Below are 16,722 nucleotides of genomic sequence, written 5' to 3' on the forward strand. Positions count from 1 at the left end.
GAGCCTTGGCTGGGTGATATGATAAGGGAGCTAGGAATTCAAGAGAGGAGGACAGTGCAGAGTTGCATTGGTTCACCAAGTGATCAATATGGTGACCAGAGGAGGGTGGCTAGTGCACAGGAGATAGCCAGGGAGAGAATTGAGGGGTCAAGGGATTGGAGGTCATGGTGCCAACAAAGAGTAGGGTTTTATAAGGGAAGCCAATAGATTATGGTCAGATAAGAGGATTATAAGATTCTTGAACATGGAGGTGGTATATTTGTGGGTAATGGTAAGATCAAGGGTATGACTATCTTTACACATGGCTGAGGTGGTGGAGGAGTAGTTCATGGGAGGTGAATAGGTTGAGTGAGTAACTGAGGGTGTTTAAGGGAGAACCAATATGTATGTTGAAGTTGGGGAGGAGAGAAAGCTTGTGAGTCATGGGCTGAATTCACTGAGGAAGGAACAGGAGTGTCCTAGGGGCCTACCTGGAATTTGGTTGTGGGGTGGATCTAAATAGTATGGACCTCAAAGGATAGGAGGCTGCTGGGTGGAGGAGGAGGAGGGAGAACCTGAAAGTGGAGCTGGGGAACAAGAAGCCATGCACACCCTCCACCTCTAGCAGAGGGGAATGAGCGAAGGCTCAGCCAACCCTGGAAAGGGTGGCCAGGGAGGCTGCATCCATGGAAGGGAGTCAGGTTTCAGTAATAGTTAGTAGATAGAAAGAACGAGAGAGGGAAGGATTTAGGCTGAAGGAAAATTAGTTGTGTATGGCCCAGTGGGCAGAGGGCACAGTGGAAAGTCTAGGTGGTGTTTGGTTGGAACTTTGGGGTGGGAGGGTTGAGGGGGATGGGAATGAAGAATCAGGTGGTAGAGGATGTTGAGTCCGGTTTGGATGATGATCTGCAGGAGTTCCGAGTCACTGGGGGGGAGGGTATGAGCAGGTGTGAGAATGGTCATCACTGAGTTGTGGGCACCATCCTCTACCCTCGAAGGACAGGAGCAGCAGGAGAGGGAAGGCCTGAAGTCGGAGGTGGGGCTTTTCTTTGCACTGGAGGTTCTCTATATCCCAGGTGGGAGATTGAGCTGGCACAGATGGAAGTGGCTGCTTTGGAGCAGATGAAAGATGCCCAGTAGGGCCCCTAGTGGCCTTTCCCCAGAGGACATGCTGTGCCTGGCAGGAGATGGAAGGGGCAAGGTGCTACCTCACCTGAGGAAGCTGGCACAGGGGAAGAAATCCAGTCTATTGAGAGACATTTCTATCACTAATCACTATAGAAATGCAAATTCAAACAACCTTGAAGTTCTACCTCATACCTTCAGATCGGCAAAATGACCAAAAAGAAAAATAACCAATGCTACGGGGTTTGGGAGAAAACGAGGGTGCCTGTGAAGAGGTGCAGCCATTGTGGACAGTGACTTGGAGGTGTGCCCCAAGACGTTAACTGGGCATGCCCTGTGACTCAGCAGTACTACCGCTAGGTCTGTTGTCACCTTGGCAGCATCTTTTGAATTCGCCCTCTTCCTCTGACACTGTCCCCACCCTGGTGTAGGCCCTTATCATCTCACACTTGGACTATTTCAATGGCTGCTGGGGAATCTGCCTACCTCCATCTCCCCACTCAGGGGTCGAAATGATCTTCCTCAAACCCATTTCTGACCGTGTTGCCCCTGTATTCAATAAAGTCCAATGGTACCTCCTATTGTCTCCAGGATCAAGTACAAAGTGCTCTGTTTGGTGTTGAAAGCCTTCAGAACCTGCTCCCTCCTACCTGTCCACCTTTCTTACACTGGCTTCCCTCCCTGCTCTCCACCTCCTGGCAGCCCGGACTTTCTTCTTTGAAAGCCTTTCCTAGCCCTCCTTCCTGCAGTGCTGTCCCTCTGTTGATTGTCTCCCACTTAACCTGTCTCCTAAGTAGTTGTTTGCACTGTGTCTCCACCCTTCAGACTAGAGCTCCTTGCGAGCAGGGACTGGTCTATGCCTTTCTTTGTACCCTCGGTGCTGGCCCGTAGCTGACACTGAATAAATGCTTGTTAACTTAAGAACAAATCAGTGTCTTATTCTTTTCTCTTTATTTTTCTGTAGTGGATGAAGTGACTGCTTTTTGTAGTCGAATGAGAATATAGGGATGTAAAGGGTGGCTGGGTGGTGAAGTGGCTAGAACACTGGACCTGGAGTCAGGAAGACTCATCTTCCTGAGTTCAAATCCGGCCTCAGACACTTACTAGCTGTGCGACTTTGGGAAAGTCACTGAATCCTGTTTTCCTCAGTTTCCTCTGTAAAATGAGCTGGAGAGGGAAATGGCAAACCAATCTCTTTGCCAAGAAAACTCCAAATGGAGTCATGGAGAGTTGGACATGACTGAAACAACAACAAATTGGTATGTAATTTCATTTTCTGTGAACTCCCTGAAACAATGTCATGATCATAGGGTCCTAGATTGAGAGGTGGATGGGACCACAGAGGCCACTGAGTCCAGATCTGTCATTTTATAGAAAAGGAAGGTGATGAATAGAGTCGGGGCTTGCCCTGGGCAGTTTAAATGGGAAGATGACCAGGATTGACTGTAACTTCTTCCCATAGGTCTGCCTATTTTGAAAGCTTTTTAGTCAATGTAGCTTGGAGATTTGGCAGGGTAAGCTGACATCTATTAAATAATATTGTTCTGAAATTTTTATTATGGATCCACGTTCTATCCAGGCAATGGTGGGCCACAACATGTTGCTGTGTTTCTGGGACAGTTCATTTGTTGAATTCTTAAGGATATTTTGTGATTTGTATTTTTGTCTTTGGGTTTCTAAAGCACAATGAGTTTCTGGCAGATCATTGTCTCCACCTGCATCTGTCTAGGTGACTGGTAGCTGCTGAATCTCTACTCCCTGCTGCTGTGCCCCGCCTAGCCATCATTTCACTGCCTAATCTGCATGGATCAATAAGATCAGATTCTCCCAGGATCACCTTTCTGTCATTCCTGCTGCCTGAGACCAGGTCGGCCACGGCTGTCACAAAACTGTCCGATCCCAGGAACAGCTGCCAGGCTCAGTTGTTCGTTTGATGCTTCGGTATCACTTTGTTGTTGGGTGAGCTCACACGAATGTCACCCACGGATCAACTTATGATTCCCCTGTTGGATTTGAGCCATTTTATAGGTTCTGTCCAGAAATAAGCCACTTTCAGTTACATTCAACAGATCCATCCACATACCTGTTGTCCACCTTTACTTTTGAGGTCTGCTTGTTTCAAAGCATTTTGGTAAAAATTGGAACTGTTTATAGTGTCCTCTGAGAAAGCCTGACAATCTCTTTTTTACGATAGGGAAGTATTCATCTTTGTGGAGCTGCCTTGGGTGATCAGCCCTGTGCTTTATTGAAACCATGGAGGTTTTTGTTTATTGTTGCTGTTATTATTTTGGGAATACCTAGGTTAAAAAAGGAGCCTTGGCACACAGTTTTAATGATTCTCCCTTTAACAACTTATAACCTTTCTCTATGACGAGAGCGTGGGGGAAGACTTTATCACGTGCATGAGGACAAAGCCGTGGCTCCAGCCCGGCTACCAGGTTGACTGCTGTGTCTAGAAAGCCACTGACTTGTAGGATGCTAGCGATGGATGTGCCAGAAGGTCTCACTGGTGACATTCATTTTACAGAGGAAGGGGCCTGATGGATGGTTGGTGAAAAGCTCCTAGGACTCATGGGCCCAATTTTCTAGTATGGGGTGACCCCTGCTTCCTGTCAGGCCAGAGGTCGTTCCATGCCCCCTTCCCCATGAAGGGCTTTATTGACCCATGAAAGCACACACTATTCTGGCCTTCAGGAAATTTGCATAGATGATTTTTCATGATATACAACAGCATTCTTGCTCCTAATTTAGACTTGGATTCCTGAACTAAATTTTCATTTTCTTGCTAAAAACAGAAACCTGAAAAACAACATCTGGCTGGTTGTCCTAGGTCTCCTTCTGCCAAGTTCTATATTCAAAGTATTCCAACCCAGTGTTCCCCAACTGTGGTCCAATGAGACTTCCTGGTGGCCCTCACTGTTCTTCTCTCCCTTTCAGAGAATTATAGACTTCTTAAGGTGGGCCCTTCATGACTTTCCCCATTTCACACGTCACCTGTTGAGGGAGAGACAGAGACATAACACATGCCAGCCAACGGAACCTTCATCATGAGGCAGGCACATCACTGGGTCTGTGTGAAGAAGGCACAGTCAGGAGATGAGATGATTTCTTTAGGGAATAAAAAGTTGGCCATTGTGACTGATGGGGAGAAGCAGGGTGGTGTGAATGAAGTCAGGGTCAAGCCTTCGGATGCTTGGGGACAGCTCTCCTGTGTGCCTTGGGTCTTTTCTTTTCCAGGCTAAAGATGCCTAATAGATTTAAGCACACTCAAATGGCAGAACCTGAAAACCCTTTGCTGTGCCATTGCCCCTCATGGGGTGCCCCAGACAGAGTGATCTAGGTCTGACAGTGGTGAGCTAAGAAATATTCTCACCTCCCTACTCTTAGAAGCTACCTCTGCCTCTCTCTGGGCAGCCCAAGATCTCATTCACCTTTTGGCTGCCACATCACTTGGCTGACTCATACTCACCTTGTGGTTCACCCTAGTCCCTAGAATTTTCAACAAACTGGTGACTAATCATCTTAATGAACAGCTTATGGGGATGTCCAAGAGGCCCATGGAGGCCTGGAGTCAGGAAAACCTTCCTGATGAGTTGGACTGTCCCAGTGTGGGATGTGTTGTGTCCAGAGGTCTTCCAGCTGGGTCTGGATGCCCACTCTCTGGGTGAGCTGGGTCTTCAGGATTGTGAAGAATCTGGCAGCCATGTCCTGTGAGGAAGGACAGATAGAACTGGGAGAGGATGTTTCACCTTCACGGGGACAGTGCCATGATTTCAAAGTTCTTGGGTGATTGTTATGGGGAAGGGGTGTCATCCCTGCTCTACTAGGCCCCAGACAGTAAAAGTGGGAGTAAGGAAAGGTGAGGGAGGGAGATTTCTCCTTAAACTAAAGAAGAACTTTCTCACAGAGAGGACCACCAGTTAAAGTAGTGAGCTTCCCATCCCTGTTTCAAAAAGTGTCTGAGTGACTAACACCTCTTTTAGGAATGCTGTAGAAACGATTTGTGTTTGGTACAGGTTGGACTAGATTGCTGAGGGGTTGTTTCATTCTCTTGTAACCCCAGTGCACAGTGCCTGGCACACAGTGGGCACTTAGTAAATGCTTGTTGATTAATTTATTCACTGTGACTTCTGAGGTCATAGATTTTGTGATTCTAGGAAGTTTTTACGTATGTAAGGGCTAAGTATAAAATAATGATAGTAGTACTTAATGGAAATAACCTAATGGATCTGTGGTCTCATTGCTTCTTGGGTTCTTGCCAGTGATGGACAGATCAAAGTCTATCCCTGCCTGCCTGTCTTCAGTCACTCAATCAATAAACATTTACTAAGCACCTACTATATACCAGGTGCTGTGCTGAGTTCTGGGGATACAAAAGAAGTAAAAGACAGTCCCTGCCCTCAAGGGGCTCACAACTAAATGGGGGAAACAACATGCCAACAAATATATACAAAGCAAGATCTATACAGGATAAGTAGGAGATTATTCACAGAGGGAGGGTCCTGGGATTCAGAGGTGGGGCGGGATTTGAGTTGGGATTTAAAGGGAACCAGGTAGGTCAGTAGTAAGAGCAGAGGAGACAGAGTGTTCCAGGCATAGAGGACAGCCCTAGAGAATGCCCAGGGCCCAGAGGTGGAGGGTCTTCTTTCTGGAACATCTAGGAGGCTGGGTCACTGGATGAAAGAATCCATATTGGGGAATGAGGTGTAAGAAGACTGGAGAGGGAGGAGGGGCCAGGTCAGGAAGAGCTCTGAAGACCAAACAGAGCATTTTGTATTTGCTTCTGGAGGCAATAGGGAGCCACTGGAGTTTATTGAGTAGGGGGTGACCTGACCAGACCTGCATTTTAAGAAAATCACTTTAGTGGCTGATGGAGAATGGACTGGAGTGGGGGGAGACCCAAGGCAGGCAGAGGCTTCCGTGTTCTCCCTAAAATTTGCCACAGGGGTGCAGACTTTTTTCTTTGTTTTAATCCATGAAACAAAGGAAAAAAACACAACCTATTAATATTACAAACCTTGTTCAGCTTCTGTTTGTGTGCAATTCAGAAGTGTTCATTCACATCTTGGTGTTTGCAGGCAATGACTTTGGAACAGATGAAATCATCGCAGGGAATGTGAGCAAGTTTGCTGCTGTCCCTGGTGGCTACTACGGGCCTCCCAAGAAGGGCCACCTGATCTTTGATGCCTGTTTTGAGAGCGGTGAGTGCCCTGGAGGCTGTGCCCTCCATTCTACCCCACTGCAGGGAGAAAGGTCTTCCTCCTGGCCATCCCAAAGTGATGAACCATACTGAGAACGTTAGACAATCATCTTGATCCTTAGAAAAATTAATTGGAAAGAAATAATGGAAAAATATTGGAAAATTGTGGCATAAATATGCTATGATTGCCTCTTCCCCCCTCCCTATTAGAATGCTAGATTCTTGAGGTCAGGACCAATGCCATGAATGACAAAGCATCTATTAAGCCCTGACAGTGCAAAGGCCTAGGCTAAGCACCGAGGATACAGATAGAAAAGGCAGATGGTCCCTGCTCTCAAGAAGCTTCTTGTCTGATGGGAGACAGCACAAGTGGGGAATATCAGCTTCAAGTCATGGAAAGTCCCCTGGTCCTCGGGGTACAGCAGGCTCCCCCAGAATGTCTGATCCACTAAGAGAATCATATAGTTTAAGATTCTTAACCATCTGAGGTGCCAAGGACTGTGGTAGAGAGCACTTTCTTGTCTGGATCTCAGTAGCAGAGGTGCTGTGGTCAGGCCACGTCTCCACCAAGGCTGCTTCCTGGGAAGACAGTCACTGTGGGTGGTGGGCTGGAAGAAGCGCTGGTGGTCTTGGGCAGTGGCGTCAAACTGAAAAACAGATTTGCCAAACCCTACATGAGGTCCCAGGGCTGCATTGGCTTAGAAAAACACATATTAACATTATCTGTGTTCTAGTGTATTTTTATTTATTTTGTTAAATATTTCCTAGTTACATTCGGCGAAGGAGCATTATTCATCGCCTCTAGTCTGAGGGTGCTGCCACTTCCAAGGTTCTTGAATTTACTTGCTTGTTAGTGGCAGTTGATGTTAGTGGGTCTCTTCCCTGCCCCCTCCACGTCCACAGGGTTTTTCCCTTCCATGATGTGGGGTTCAGGCTGGAAGCAGGCCTTGTGGTCTGGAGGAGCCTTCTTTTCTGAAGGCTTTTGGATTTGTTCTGAGCTGACTCCTTCAGGGTCTGAGGGAGGCACAAGCTGCCTCCTGCCTGCCTCTCAGCTCAGCTGGCTTACCTGCCTAATTGGATGCAGTCAATCACCTCTCTTTGTTTCCCCGCTGTTGAGCATGGGGCTATGCAGATAGTAGGTGCCTAGTCAACATTCGTTGCATTTAATAGTTCTCAAAGACATTACTGAACCATGCTTTACCTGCACTTTTAGAAGGAGAGGGAGGGGACCCTAGTAAAGGAGACCAAGAAGGAGCCTCCAGAAGAGTTGGAGGAGAACTCAAAGAATGAATTCTTATGGAAATGCTCAGAGGAGGGGGGAATGTCCAGAAAAGGAAGGGTCAGTGGCATCAGATGCTACTGAGAAGTCACCAAGAGCAGGGAAGGACAAGGCCCCTGGACTGGACCATGGTGTGTGTGTCTTTGTTTGTTCTTTTGCAGCAGGTTCTCGGCTCTGTGATGACAGAATTTGACCCCATTTGTCTTTGACCACTTGTGGTGTTTGGTTGTATTATATTATTTGTTCTGTGTTTTTTATTTGTGTTGACATCTTGTGTAGCTGACTCTACAGTGTATCCATCCATCCACCCATCCCCCACATCCATCCATCCATCCCTTCATCCATCCATCCATCCAACATTGTGCTGGATTTTGGAAATACAAAGACAAAAATGAGACAGTTCCTACCCTCAAAGAGCTAAGTGGCTAAATCTGGATCTGAACTCAGATTTTCCTGACTCCAGGTCAGGCACTCTATTCACTACCACATCTAGCTGCCCCTCGGGGATTATAAGAGGCAGAGGTGAGGAGAGAGTGCATTCCGGGCCCAGGAAATGGCCTGTACAAAGTCAGTGAGATGGGGGAATGGAACACCATGTATAGGAAGCCACCAGTGTGGCAGTTTGGTTAGAGGACGTGGAAGGGAGAGAAATGTGAGATGGGTCTGGATAGACCATTTGCAAGGCTGTAAGTGTCAAACGGGCATGAGGGAATGACCAAAGCTTTTGCTGTCAGACCTGTGTTTTAGGGATGTCAGGTTGGCAGCCACATGGGTTGGAGAAGGGAGAGCCATAAAGTGGTGAGGAGGTCAGGACTTTGCAGTGGCTCAGGGTAGAGGGGAGGAGAGCCTGAACTAGGCTGGTGTCTGTGAGGGTCAAGAGAAGGGGACAGAGGCGTGGGACAGTGCGGAAACAGAAACAGAAAACCAGACTTGGCGACTCATTGGATAGAGTAAAAGTGAAGGTGGGGGAGACAGCCAAGGTGACCCTGAGGCGTTGAGCTTGAGCCACCCCTAGGATGGGGATGCCCACAGAAGCGGGCAGCTGAGATGAAGGGAAGGTTCCTGAGGAAAGACACCAAGCTTTTTGCTTTGGATGTGTTGAGTTCCAGATGGTGATGGGACATCCGGCTGGGACTGAAGCTCAAGAGAGAGGCCAGGGCTAGATAGAGAGATCTGAGAGGGGTTTGCTTAGAGGCGATGATGGCACCCTTGGACACTGATGAGAGAGAAACAGAGAGATAGAGACAGACAGAGAGACAGAGAGAGACAGAAACAGAAGGAGAGACAGAGAGAGAGACAGATAGAGAGACAGAGAGAGAAAGATACAGAGAGAGAGAGACAGACAGACAGAGACAGAAACAGAGAGACAGAGACAGACAGACAGAGACAGACAGACAGAGAAACAGAGACAGACAGAGAGAGAGACAGACAGACAGAAACAGAAGGAGAGGGAGGGACAGAGAGACAAAGATAAAGAGAGGAGGCCGTGGGGCGGGGAGAGGATACAGAGACAGTGAGAGCCACACAGACAGAGAGAGCAGAAAGAACAAAGAAAAGAGGAATGATTATTAACAACAGGGGTTTGGGGAGATCTAGAGATCCCCCTTTTTCTAAAGTCCTCACTTCAAAAGCTCATCTCCAAAGGTTGAACTAACTCCCTCCAACATCGTGATCAGGCCCCCAGCCAATGTTACAAGGAATCTAATCTAGGTGAATTCTTGTCAGTTGTGTTCTCCTCAGGTTTGGGTGGGCATAAATTCTTTGATTAGAATGCCTGAGGCTGGGGGTAATTTAGAAGTCAATGACATAATCAAAGTTAGACGCCCCCCCCAACCCTTCATCAGAATAGGTCCACCTCTCATTGTAATATTCCTTCTCTCATTGATTGTTAACCAATCAAAGCTGACTGCCGCTGTCAGGAACACCCATTCTTCCAAGGGCATATAAGCTGTGAGCCCACTTGGCACAGAGGCCACTGACCTCTTTTATTAATAACATGCTAGCCTTATTAATGAAATGGTTAATTACGCAGTATGTATGTCTCTTGAACTTTTTAAACTTTACAGGTATTCCTATGCACAGGGATATGATGTTGATCCTGGGAAAGAGTGGTCAGTCTGTGCTGTACTTGAGACAGAAAGAGTAAATTTAAGGTGATAAAACAGACTGCTTAATTTTTTTTTTCTTTAAGATTAGAAGGTCTGCAAATCTGGCCCTCTCTTTCTCCCAGTGGAATGTGGTTGCCCATGCTGTAGGCAGTCACTGGCTCAGTCAGTAAGCAGTAATTAAACACCTACTGTGTGCCAGACAGTGCTAAATGCTGTTCAGATCTGGAGGAAGAGAGAGGTCCTAGGGCAGTCTCTTGCCCTGATCCCCTGCCTTCCTCTGGGGTTCAGCATCACCTCTAATTCAGAGACCCATGAAATCCACCTGGCTTCGTCTTTTGTTAGAGCACCTGTGCCTGCAGAGGAGTGGGATCCAGACCTTAGCCTGCCCAGTGGCCTTCAATGTAGCTCTGACACTTGCTTTTTACAGGCTCTGGGTACTGATTGCTGGCAGCCCTGGTGGCAAAGAAAGACGGGAGCCTGGTTTGTGGTTACCCCATGGCTCTGCCTTCCAAAGACCCTAAACCCACTTCCCAGGGCTCCCTGTTTGGATGAGCTGGGGTTTCTTCTCCCGGCTTTGGCCCATGGCGGGAAGGAGCTTCTTGAAGAGCCAGAGATGCTGGAGGACCTTGGAGACTGGGGATTGCTTCTGCTGTATGAGTCTTTATTGGGAGGACCAGCTACAACTCTGAGATTTTGTCAGTCCACACCAGTCCTCATCTTGTCCCTACACCAGAACCTTGGCACCCTCAGCTCTGATGGGTGAGCTTTCAGCTGATTTTGCCCGTATCTAAGTCTCTCTGCATGGATCAGTCACTGCCACACCAGGTACCTTCCCCCTCACCCTTTTCTGGTCCCTTTTGTATGTTGTCTTCCCCCGTCAAGGCCAGGGACTGTCTTGATGGTTTGTTTGCATCACCTAGAGCCTGGAACCAGCACTTCATAGGTGGCCCCAGTATCCTGAGTATCTGTTATGTGCCAGCCCTGAGGGTACAGTGATACTAAAGGGCATTGTCCTGAATTTCTAGATCCTTCTTCTAATGGAGGGAGTGGCCTACGCCCCGCCCCCTGCTGATTTGACTCACAAGCAGGCACATTTCTTAGTGCTCTAGGTCTTGCAGAGAAAGGTGGATATGCCATAGTGATCATCCTCATTTCACTAATGAGGACACTGAGGTCCAGAGGGATTGAGCTCCTGACCCTGGGACCCTGGCCTCTTTGTGCCCCTCTCCCCCTTCCCCCAGTGCTTCCCGTGTGAGTGAAGAGCAAGCCATGGGGCTTGCTGGCATCCTCTGGGAGGGAGTTACAGGAAATGGAAAAGATGATTTCAGATTTTGCAAGGTAACATAAAACCCATTAGATCAATTTATGATACGTGCATGTAGGCCACATCATTGGAATTCTGGTTAAATGGTACAGCAGGTGCATAGGAATGCTGCCTCAGACTGAGCGGCAGGAGCTTGGCTGGGGGCCGCTTTTCAGCCCACCTCCAGGCCCCCAGGGATGGACTTGGTGTTTCCCTAGGCCGTAAGGAAGTAGCAGGAGAATGGAGGCCCTAATCAATTGGTCAAGTGCAGAAACTCATTGTTTCATGTGAAATGAATGTATGGAGAAAAGAGCCCGGGAAATGAAGACATGGGTTGGGGGTTTGCTTCCAATTTCAAAACGATGAAATTACATTTTTCAGCCTTTTTTCCTACAAAAACTATTAGTCCTTTTGAATGGAAAATATGCAATAGTGACCGATGTCTTCTTGGGGATGTATACCATTCAGATGCCTTTTCACAGAGAAGGAGCATGCTGATTTTGAGTCTCGATTTACCACAGAAAAGGTTGCAGAGAGGAGAAGAGTCCCCCTCCCCCTTCCCGGTCTCAGCCCCACCCCCAATAATGCAGCTCCCCTTCTGTATCTGCTCTGTGATGGAGGGAAAGACATTGTGCGGGCATTGTTAGCCCCACTTTAGAGAAGAGGCCACTGAGGCTTGGTGTTCAGAAAGTAGTGAGGGCAGTGGCCTGGGGAATGGCTTAGCAGCTGAATCCGGCTGGAACTTTGGGGTCCATTTACATGGGAACCATGGCTGAGAGTGAAGCCTTTAGGTGGAGAGGTGTTCTTCCTCTGGCAACAATGAAATCAATAGTAAACTCCCAGGGCTTCAAGCAAAGGCAGAGGGGTCTCTGCTGAGGAAGGCACCGCTGGAAGTGCCAGAACCTCCCAGGAGGAAGATGCTAGCCGTTACCGAACCATACTGCATTGTGGTATTTCACCCCTCTCCCCAAAAATGCATGAAGGCCTCGCATGTGCCCCCAATCTTCTGAGGTCTCAGCTCCCCCACTTGTCAGCCTAGAGTCTTTGTGAGTCTCAGTGCCCACTGGCTGCCCCTCCTCAGATGAGTTGCCACTCAAAGCTTCTTCATTGGTTCCATCCTGCCAGAGCTTGCATGCCCCTGGGGGAGCCTTTGAGAACGCAGTTTCCCTTCCATGCCACAAAGAGGCATCTAAGGAGGCTCTCGGTGGACCAGAAGGAGAAGAAAAAGGAGGGGCTGAGAGCTGAGGCCAGTCAGCTGTGAGAGATCCCAGGTTGAGCCTTGGCCTTCCTGGGGATGAGTTCCTCTAGTATGCTCACCCTAGGGAATCCGAGCCAGTTAGCTGGCATTTATTAGGTACATATTGTGTGCCAGACACTGTGCTAAGTTCTGGGGATTTAGAGAGAAAATAGAAGCCCCCCTGCCAACCAGGAGCCCACGTTCTATTGGAGGAGACATCGTATACATATTTAAGAATATACAACGTTCCCGCACAAAATTAAGACCCTTGTTGGGACTGGAAGGGCTTTGTGTAGATGGTAGCAGTGAAAGAAAGGAGAGATTCTAAGAGGTGGGGGCGAAGAGGGGCAGATGATGCCCCAGAGCTGGGGGACAGCCAGGCATGGAGAAGGCTGGGAGATGGGAGCTGGAGGCTGTCAGGGGCAGTCCGTGACAAGTGCAGGTGTATGTCTTTGATGTTAGAAGGAAGAGGGAACCACCAGAGTTGCTTCAGCCATGGAGTGATTAGTGTGACCCTAGCAAGAGGTGCAGTACTTGGCAGTCACGTGGCCAATGGGCTAGAGAGGGCAGACCCCATGAGAGGCTATAGCGGCAATCCAGATCCGAGCCTGGGCCAGGGCAGGAGGGAAGAGGGTGCGAGTTCTGTTTTAAACATGAAATTGGAGATGTCTTTTCCCTTCCTTTCTTGTAGGGCAAGATAAATTTCTACGCCCCATTGCCTGTGTATCTTATTTTTTAGTTGCATACAAAAAGTTTTTTTGTTTTTGAACATCTGATTTTAAAACTTTGAGTTCCAAATTCTCTTCCCTCTTCCCTTCCCACCCACCCTCCCTAAGAAGTTGAGCAATTCAACCTAGGCCACACATGTATTATTATGTATAACCCTTCCACAATATTCATGTTGTGAAAGGCTAACTACATTTTGCTCCTTCCCAACCCATCCCGCTTTATTGAATTTTCTCCCTTGACCCTGTCCCCTTTCCAAAGTGTTTGTTTTGATTACCTCCACCCCCATCTGCCCTCCCCTCCATCATCCCCCCGCCTTTTATTTTTTTTTTTATCTTCCTCCCTCTTCTATCCTGTGGGGTAAGATACCCAACTGAGTATGTATGGTATTCCCCCTCAGGCCAAATCTGATGAGAGCAAGGGATGAGAGGGGAGGGGGGTGATAGAGGGGAGGGCTAACTGGGGAACAGGGCAACCAGAATATACGCATCTTGGAGTGGGGGGGGAGGGCAGAAATGGGGAGAAAATTTGTAATTCAAACTGTTGTGAAAATCAATGCTGAAAACCAAATATGTTAAAGAAATAAATTGCATTTAAAAAAAAAAAAGAAAAAAAAATTGGAGATGTCTAAGGACTATTCATTTGGAAATCTACACCGGGCAGTTAGTGATATGAGATTGGATCTCCAGATAGGATTTGAGGCTGGCTGGATGGCCCGTAGATTCGGTGGTGTTCGATCTTTTCACCAGTGACTTGGATAACAGTAGAAATGGCACGCTCATCAAATCTGCTGTTGACATGAACCTGCAAGGGGGAGCGAGCACACCGGATGCTACCGTCAGAATCCAGAAAGGCCTTGATAGCCTCTGTTTAGAGCAGGAGATGAGATTCCAGATGTGTAAGTGTAGTAGTGCCTTTCACTGGAGTACAAAAACATCACTTTCCCGTGTAGACGTAACTCAGCAGTGGTTTGTCTAAAAAGGTCCAGGGATTTCAATTGGCTGCAGCTCAACATGAGTGAGCAGCCAGAACCAGTGAACCTAGTCTTGGGTGGCATCAGGAGACAAGTAGTTTCCAGGAATAAGGAGGAGCCAGCCTTCTTACCTCTGTTCTTGTTAGGCCTCATTTAGATGATTGTGGTCATTTCTGGGGGCCACACACTAGCATGCTGTCGATAAAGCTGCTGAGAACGGTAGAGGCTGGTGGCCGCACAGCGGAGAGGGCTGGTCCTGCATGCCAGTGATAGCTACCCAAAGCGGGAGGCCAGTCTGCTGTGTGGCCTGGAGCCTCCGGAGAGTGAGATAGACCTAGAGGACAGTGAAGAAGAGCATGGTGGCTCTCACAAACAAGCATTTAGCAGAATTGTCACCGTTTCCTCTAGAAAAGGCACATTGGTGGTTGTCTCTCTTGTTCCGCTCCCCACCTTTGTGGCTTCCCAGACCATCGTTCCCTTTCCTGGACACCAGTCCCCTGCCTGTGTAATCACTTCTCCCTCCCTCCCTTCTTTCTTTTCTTCTAACATTTGACTTTTTGTTGTTGAGTTGTTTCAGTTGTGTCTGACTCTCCGTGACCCCATCCAGGGTTTTCTTGGCAAAGACACTGGCGTGGTTTGCCATTTCCTTCTCCAGCTCATTTTACAGATGAAGAAACTGAGGCAAATAAGGTTAAGTGACTTGCCCAGTGTTACACAGCTGCTAAGAGTCTGAGGCCAGATTTGAACTCAGGAAGATGAGTCTTCCTGACTCCAGGCCCAGCTCTCTATGCACTGTGCCACCTAGCTGTCCTATATTAGTAGATTAGGCCTATTAATTTTGTGTCTCCTAAACAATTAATCACAAGAACTTACAAATAACCTGGGGCCACCTAGTGTGTGTGTGTGTGTGAGAGAGAGAGAGAGAGAGAGATAAACAGCCCTGCCCCTGCGAGCAGGCTCAGAGGGCATCACTCATGTTCAAATGAAACTCAGGAGTTTTCAGTGTCTCACTGTTGTCCACTGAGGGAAGCTGCAGCTTCTCTGCCTGGCATCCAGACCCTTGCTGCTTAGGCACTCCCTGCTCCTCACAGCCTCCTCCTATGCCTCTCTGCATGCATTGTACACGCCATCAGAGCTGTGCGTCTGCCTGCCCTGGGGCCTGTGCCCTCCTGATCGTGGCTCCTCCAGAGGCCACCTCTCCAGGAAGTTCTGCCCTGGTTCCCTGCTCAGAGGGGCCATTTCCCTTCAGCTCTCACACTGGGGGCCTGGTAAGGCACTGAACTTGTGGGCAGTATCGTGCAGCATCGTGCTTTGTGACTCTGAGACTTAGTGCTCTGCACACAGGAAAGGTGTTGATCCCGAGTTGACAGGAGAGGGCACCGTGGCATCCTTGATATGAGAAGGCCAGGCCAGGGGCAATCCAGGGCAGGAAAATCTCAGTCCAAAAAGAATGCCAGACTTCAGTTATTTGGAAACTCTACTTAGGTGGAATGTCCCATTTCTGACAGTGGGCAGTGGAGAATGTTGGGCAGAAATTCCCGAGAGAGAATATCTGAGAGGAGCCAGTCCTCGGGGGAGGCTCAGCTGTCTAGAGTTTGGCCAGAGTTTTCTTGTCCCTCTGTTCTGTATCTGTAGGTCTAGGAATTATCAAGGAAGAGCTTGATTTGCTTTGAATGGGAGGGTCATGCCTGAGGCAGGGGGATGCAGGAGACGGAGCCTTGGATTGGGACGCCCCAGTTCTGCCCCTCACCATTTGGGTCATCTGGGGCTAGTCAGTTCGTTTTCCTGAGCCTTGGTTTTCTCTTTTGTAAAATGAAGGGCTTGACCTCGATGCCATATCAGGTCCAGATGAGCCTCCTCCTTGGCTGACCCTGACCAGGATGCCTCTTGTGCCTGAGCTCGCAGAGCTTTGTGCATAGACTGCGCCTGGTGCAGTGATGGAGTGAGTAGGCAGTGCCATTCTTTATCACTCACAGATTCATCCCAAGGAGTTTCCTTGGGAAATATCCCCTAAATATGGTAGAACATACTGGTTTCAAACAAATGTTGGGTGCGACATTGCATAGGGCAGATCCAATTTCCACATTGTAAAACAAATGCTCAACCCCATATGCACTAATGAATGTCTTCTCAATATGTGGCTTTTGTTCCTTTCATATAGACAAAATATGAAGGGCAGAGTGTTTTTTGGTGTTGATTGATTTTTTGTAACTATTTTCAAAAAGATGGCAGTATGTACATTCCAATCGACAGTTTGAGTTCAGTGAACGTTCATTAAAACGTCTGGGTTCTAACCTGTGCTGGGTGTTGGGCATATGAAAATAGACAGCTGCCCTTCAGGAGCTTACAGTCTAAGGAGAAAACGAGCTCCCCAGTGTGCAAGCCAGAGGAGAGAGGGAAGGTGACAGGGAGAGACCCTGCCCAGAGCTGTGCTGAATATGACTGGGGAGACCTCACTGTCAGTGGGGGAGATCAGGGGCAGCTTGCGGCTGGAGGAAGCTGCTGGGCTGAAAGGAAGAGATGGAAAAGAAATGGTCATGGGGCTCCTTCTTAAGAGGATTTCATGGGGAGCCTGAGTGGCCAGCAATGCAGGAAGCACCCAGCTGGAGCCAAGAGGATGGAGGAGCCAGGTGCCAAGCACTCCTCCCTGCTCAGCTCCTCCATACAGAGCTACAGGAACACACCACACTAAGTCCTGCTTGGTCACTCCAAGAAAAAACAAACATTTAGTCATTTTTCCAGCCCAGGGCATCATAGGGAGTTGGACATAGAGGTACTGTGGACGCTAGGAA

General features: G+C 48.3%; 1 protein-coding gene across 2 annotated transcripts in view; it reads left to right on the forward strand.

Moving 5' to 3' along the window:
* Positions 1–613: 613 nt before the first annotated feature.
* The window catches only part of AGBL4 (ATP/GTP binding protein like 4), a 799,994-nt gene continuing 783,885 nt past the window's right edge, over positions 614–16,722 (forward strand). For both annotated transcript variants that reach the window (XM_036757917.1, XM_036757919.1), the window contains exons 1-2: positions 614–647; positions 6,183–6,305. In XM_036757917.1, the coding sequence (XP_036613812.1) occupies positions 614–647; positions 6,183–6,305 (157 nt within the window). The remainder of the gene's footprint in view (positions 648–6,182; positions 6,306–16,722) is intronic.

The sequence above is a fragment of the Trichosurus vulpecula genome, chromosome 4 (genome assembly GCF_011100635.1).
Source record: "Trichosurus vulpecula isolate mTriVul1 chromosome 4, mTriVul1.pri, whole genome shotgun sequence".
Taxonomy (NCBI): Eukaryota; Metazoa; Chordata; class Mammalia; order Diprotodontia; family Phalangeridae; genus Trichosurus; species Trichosurus vulpecula.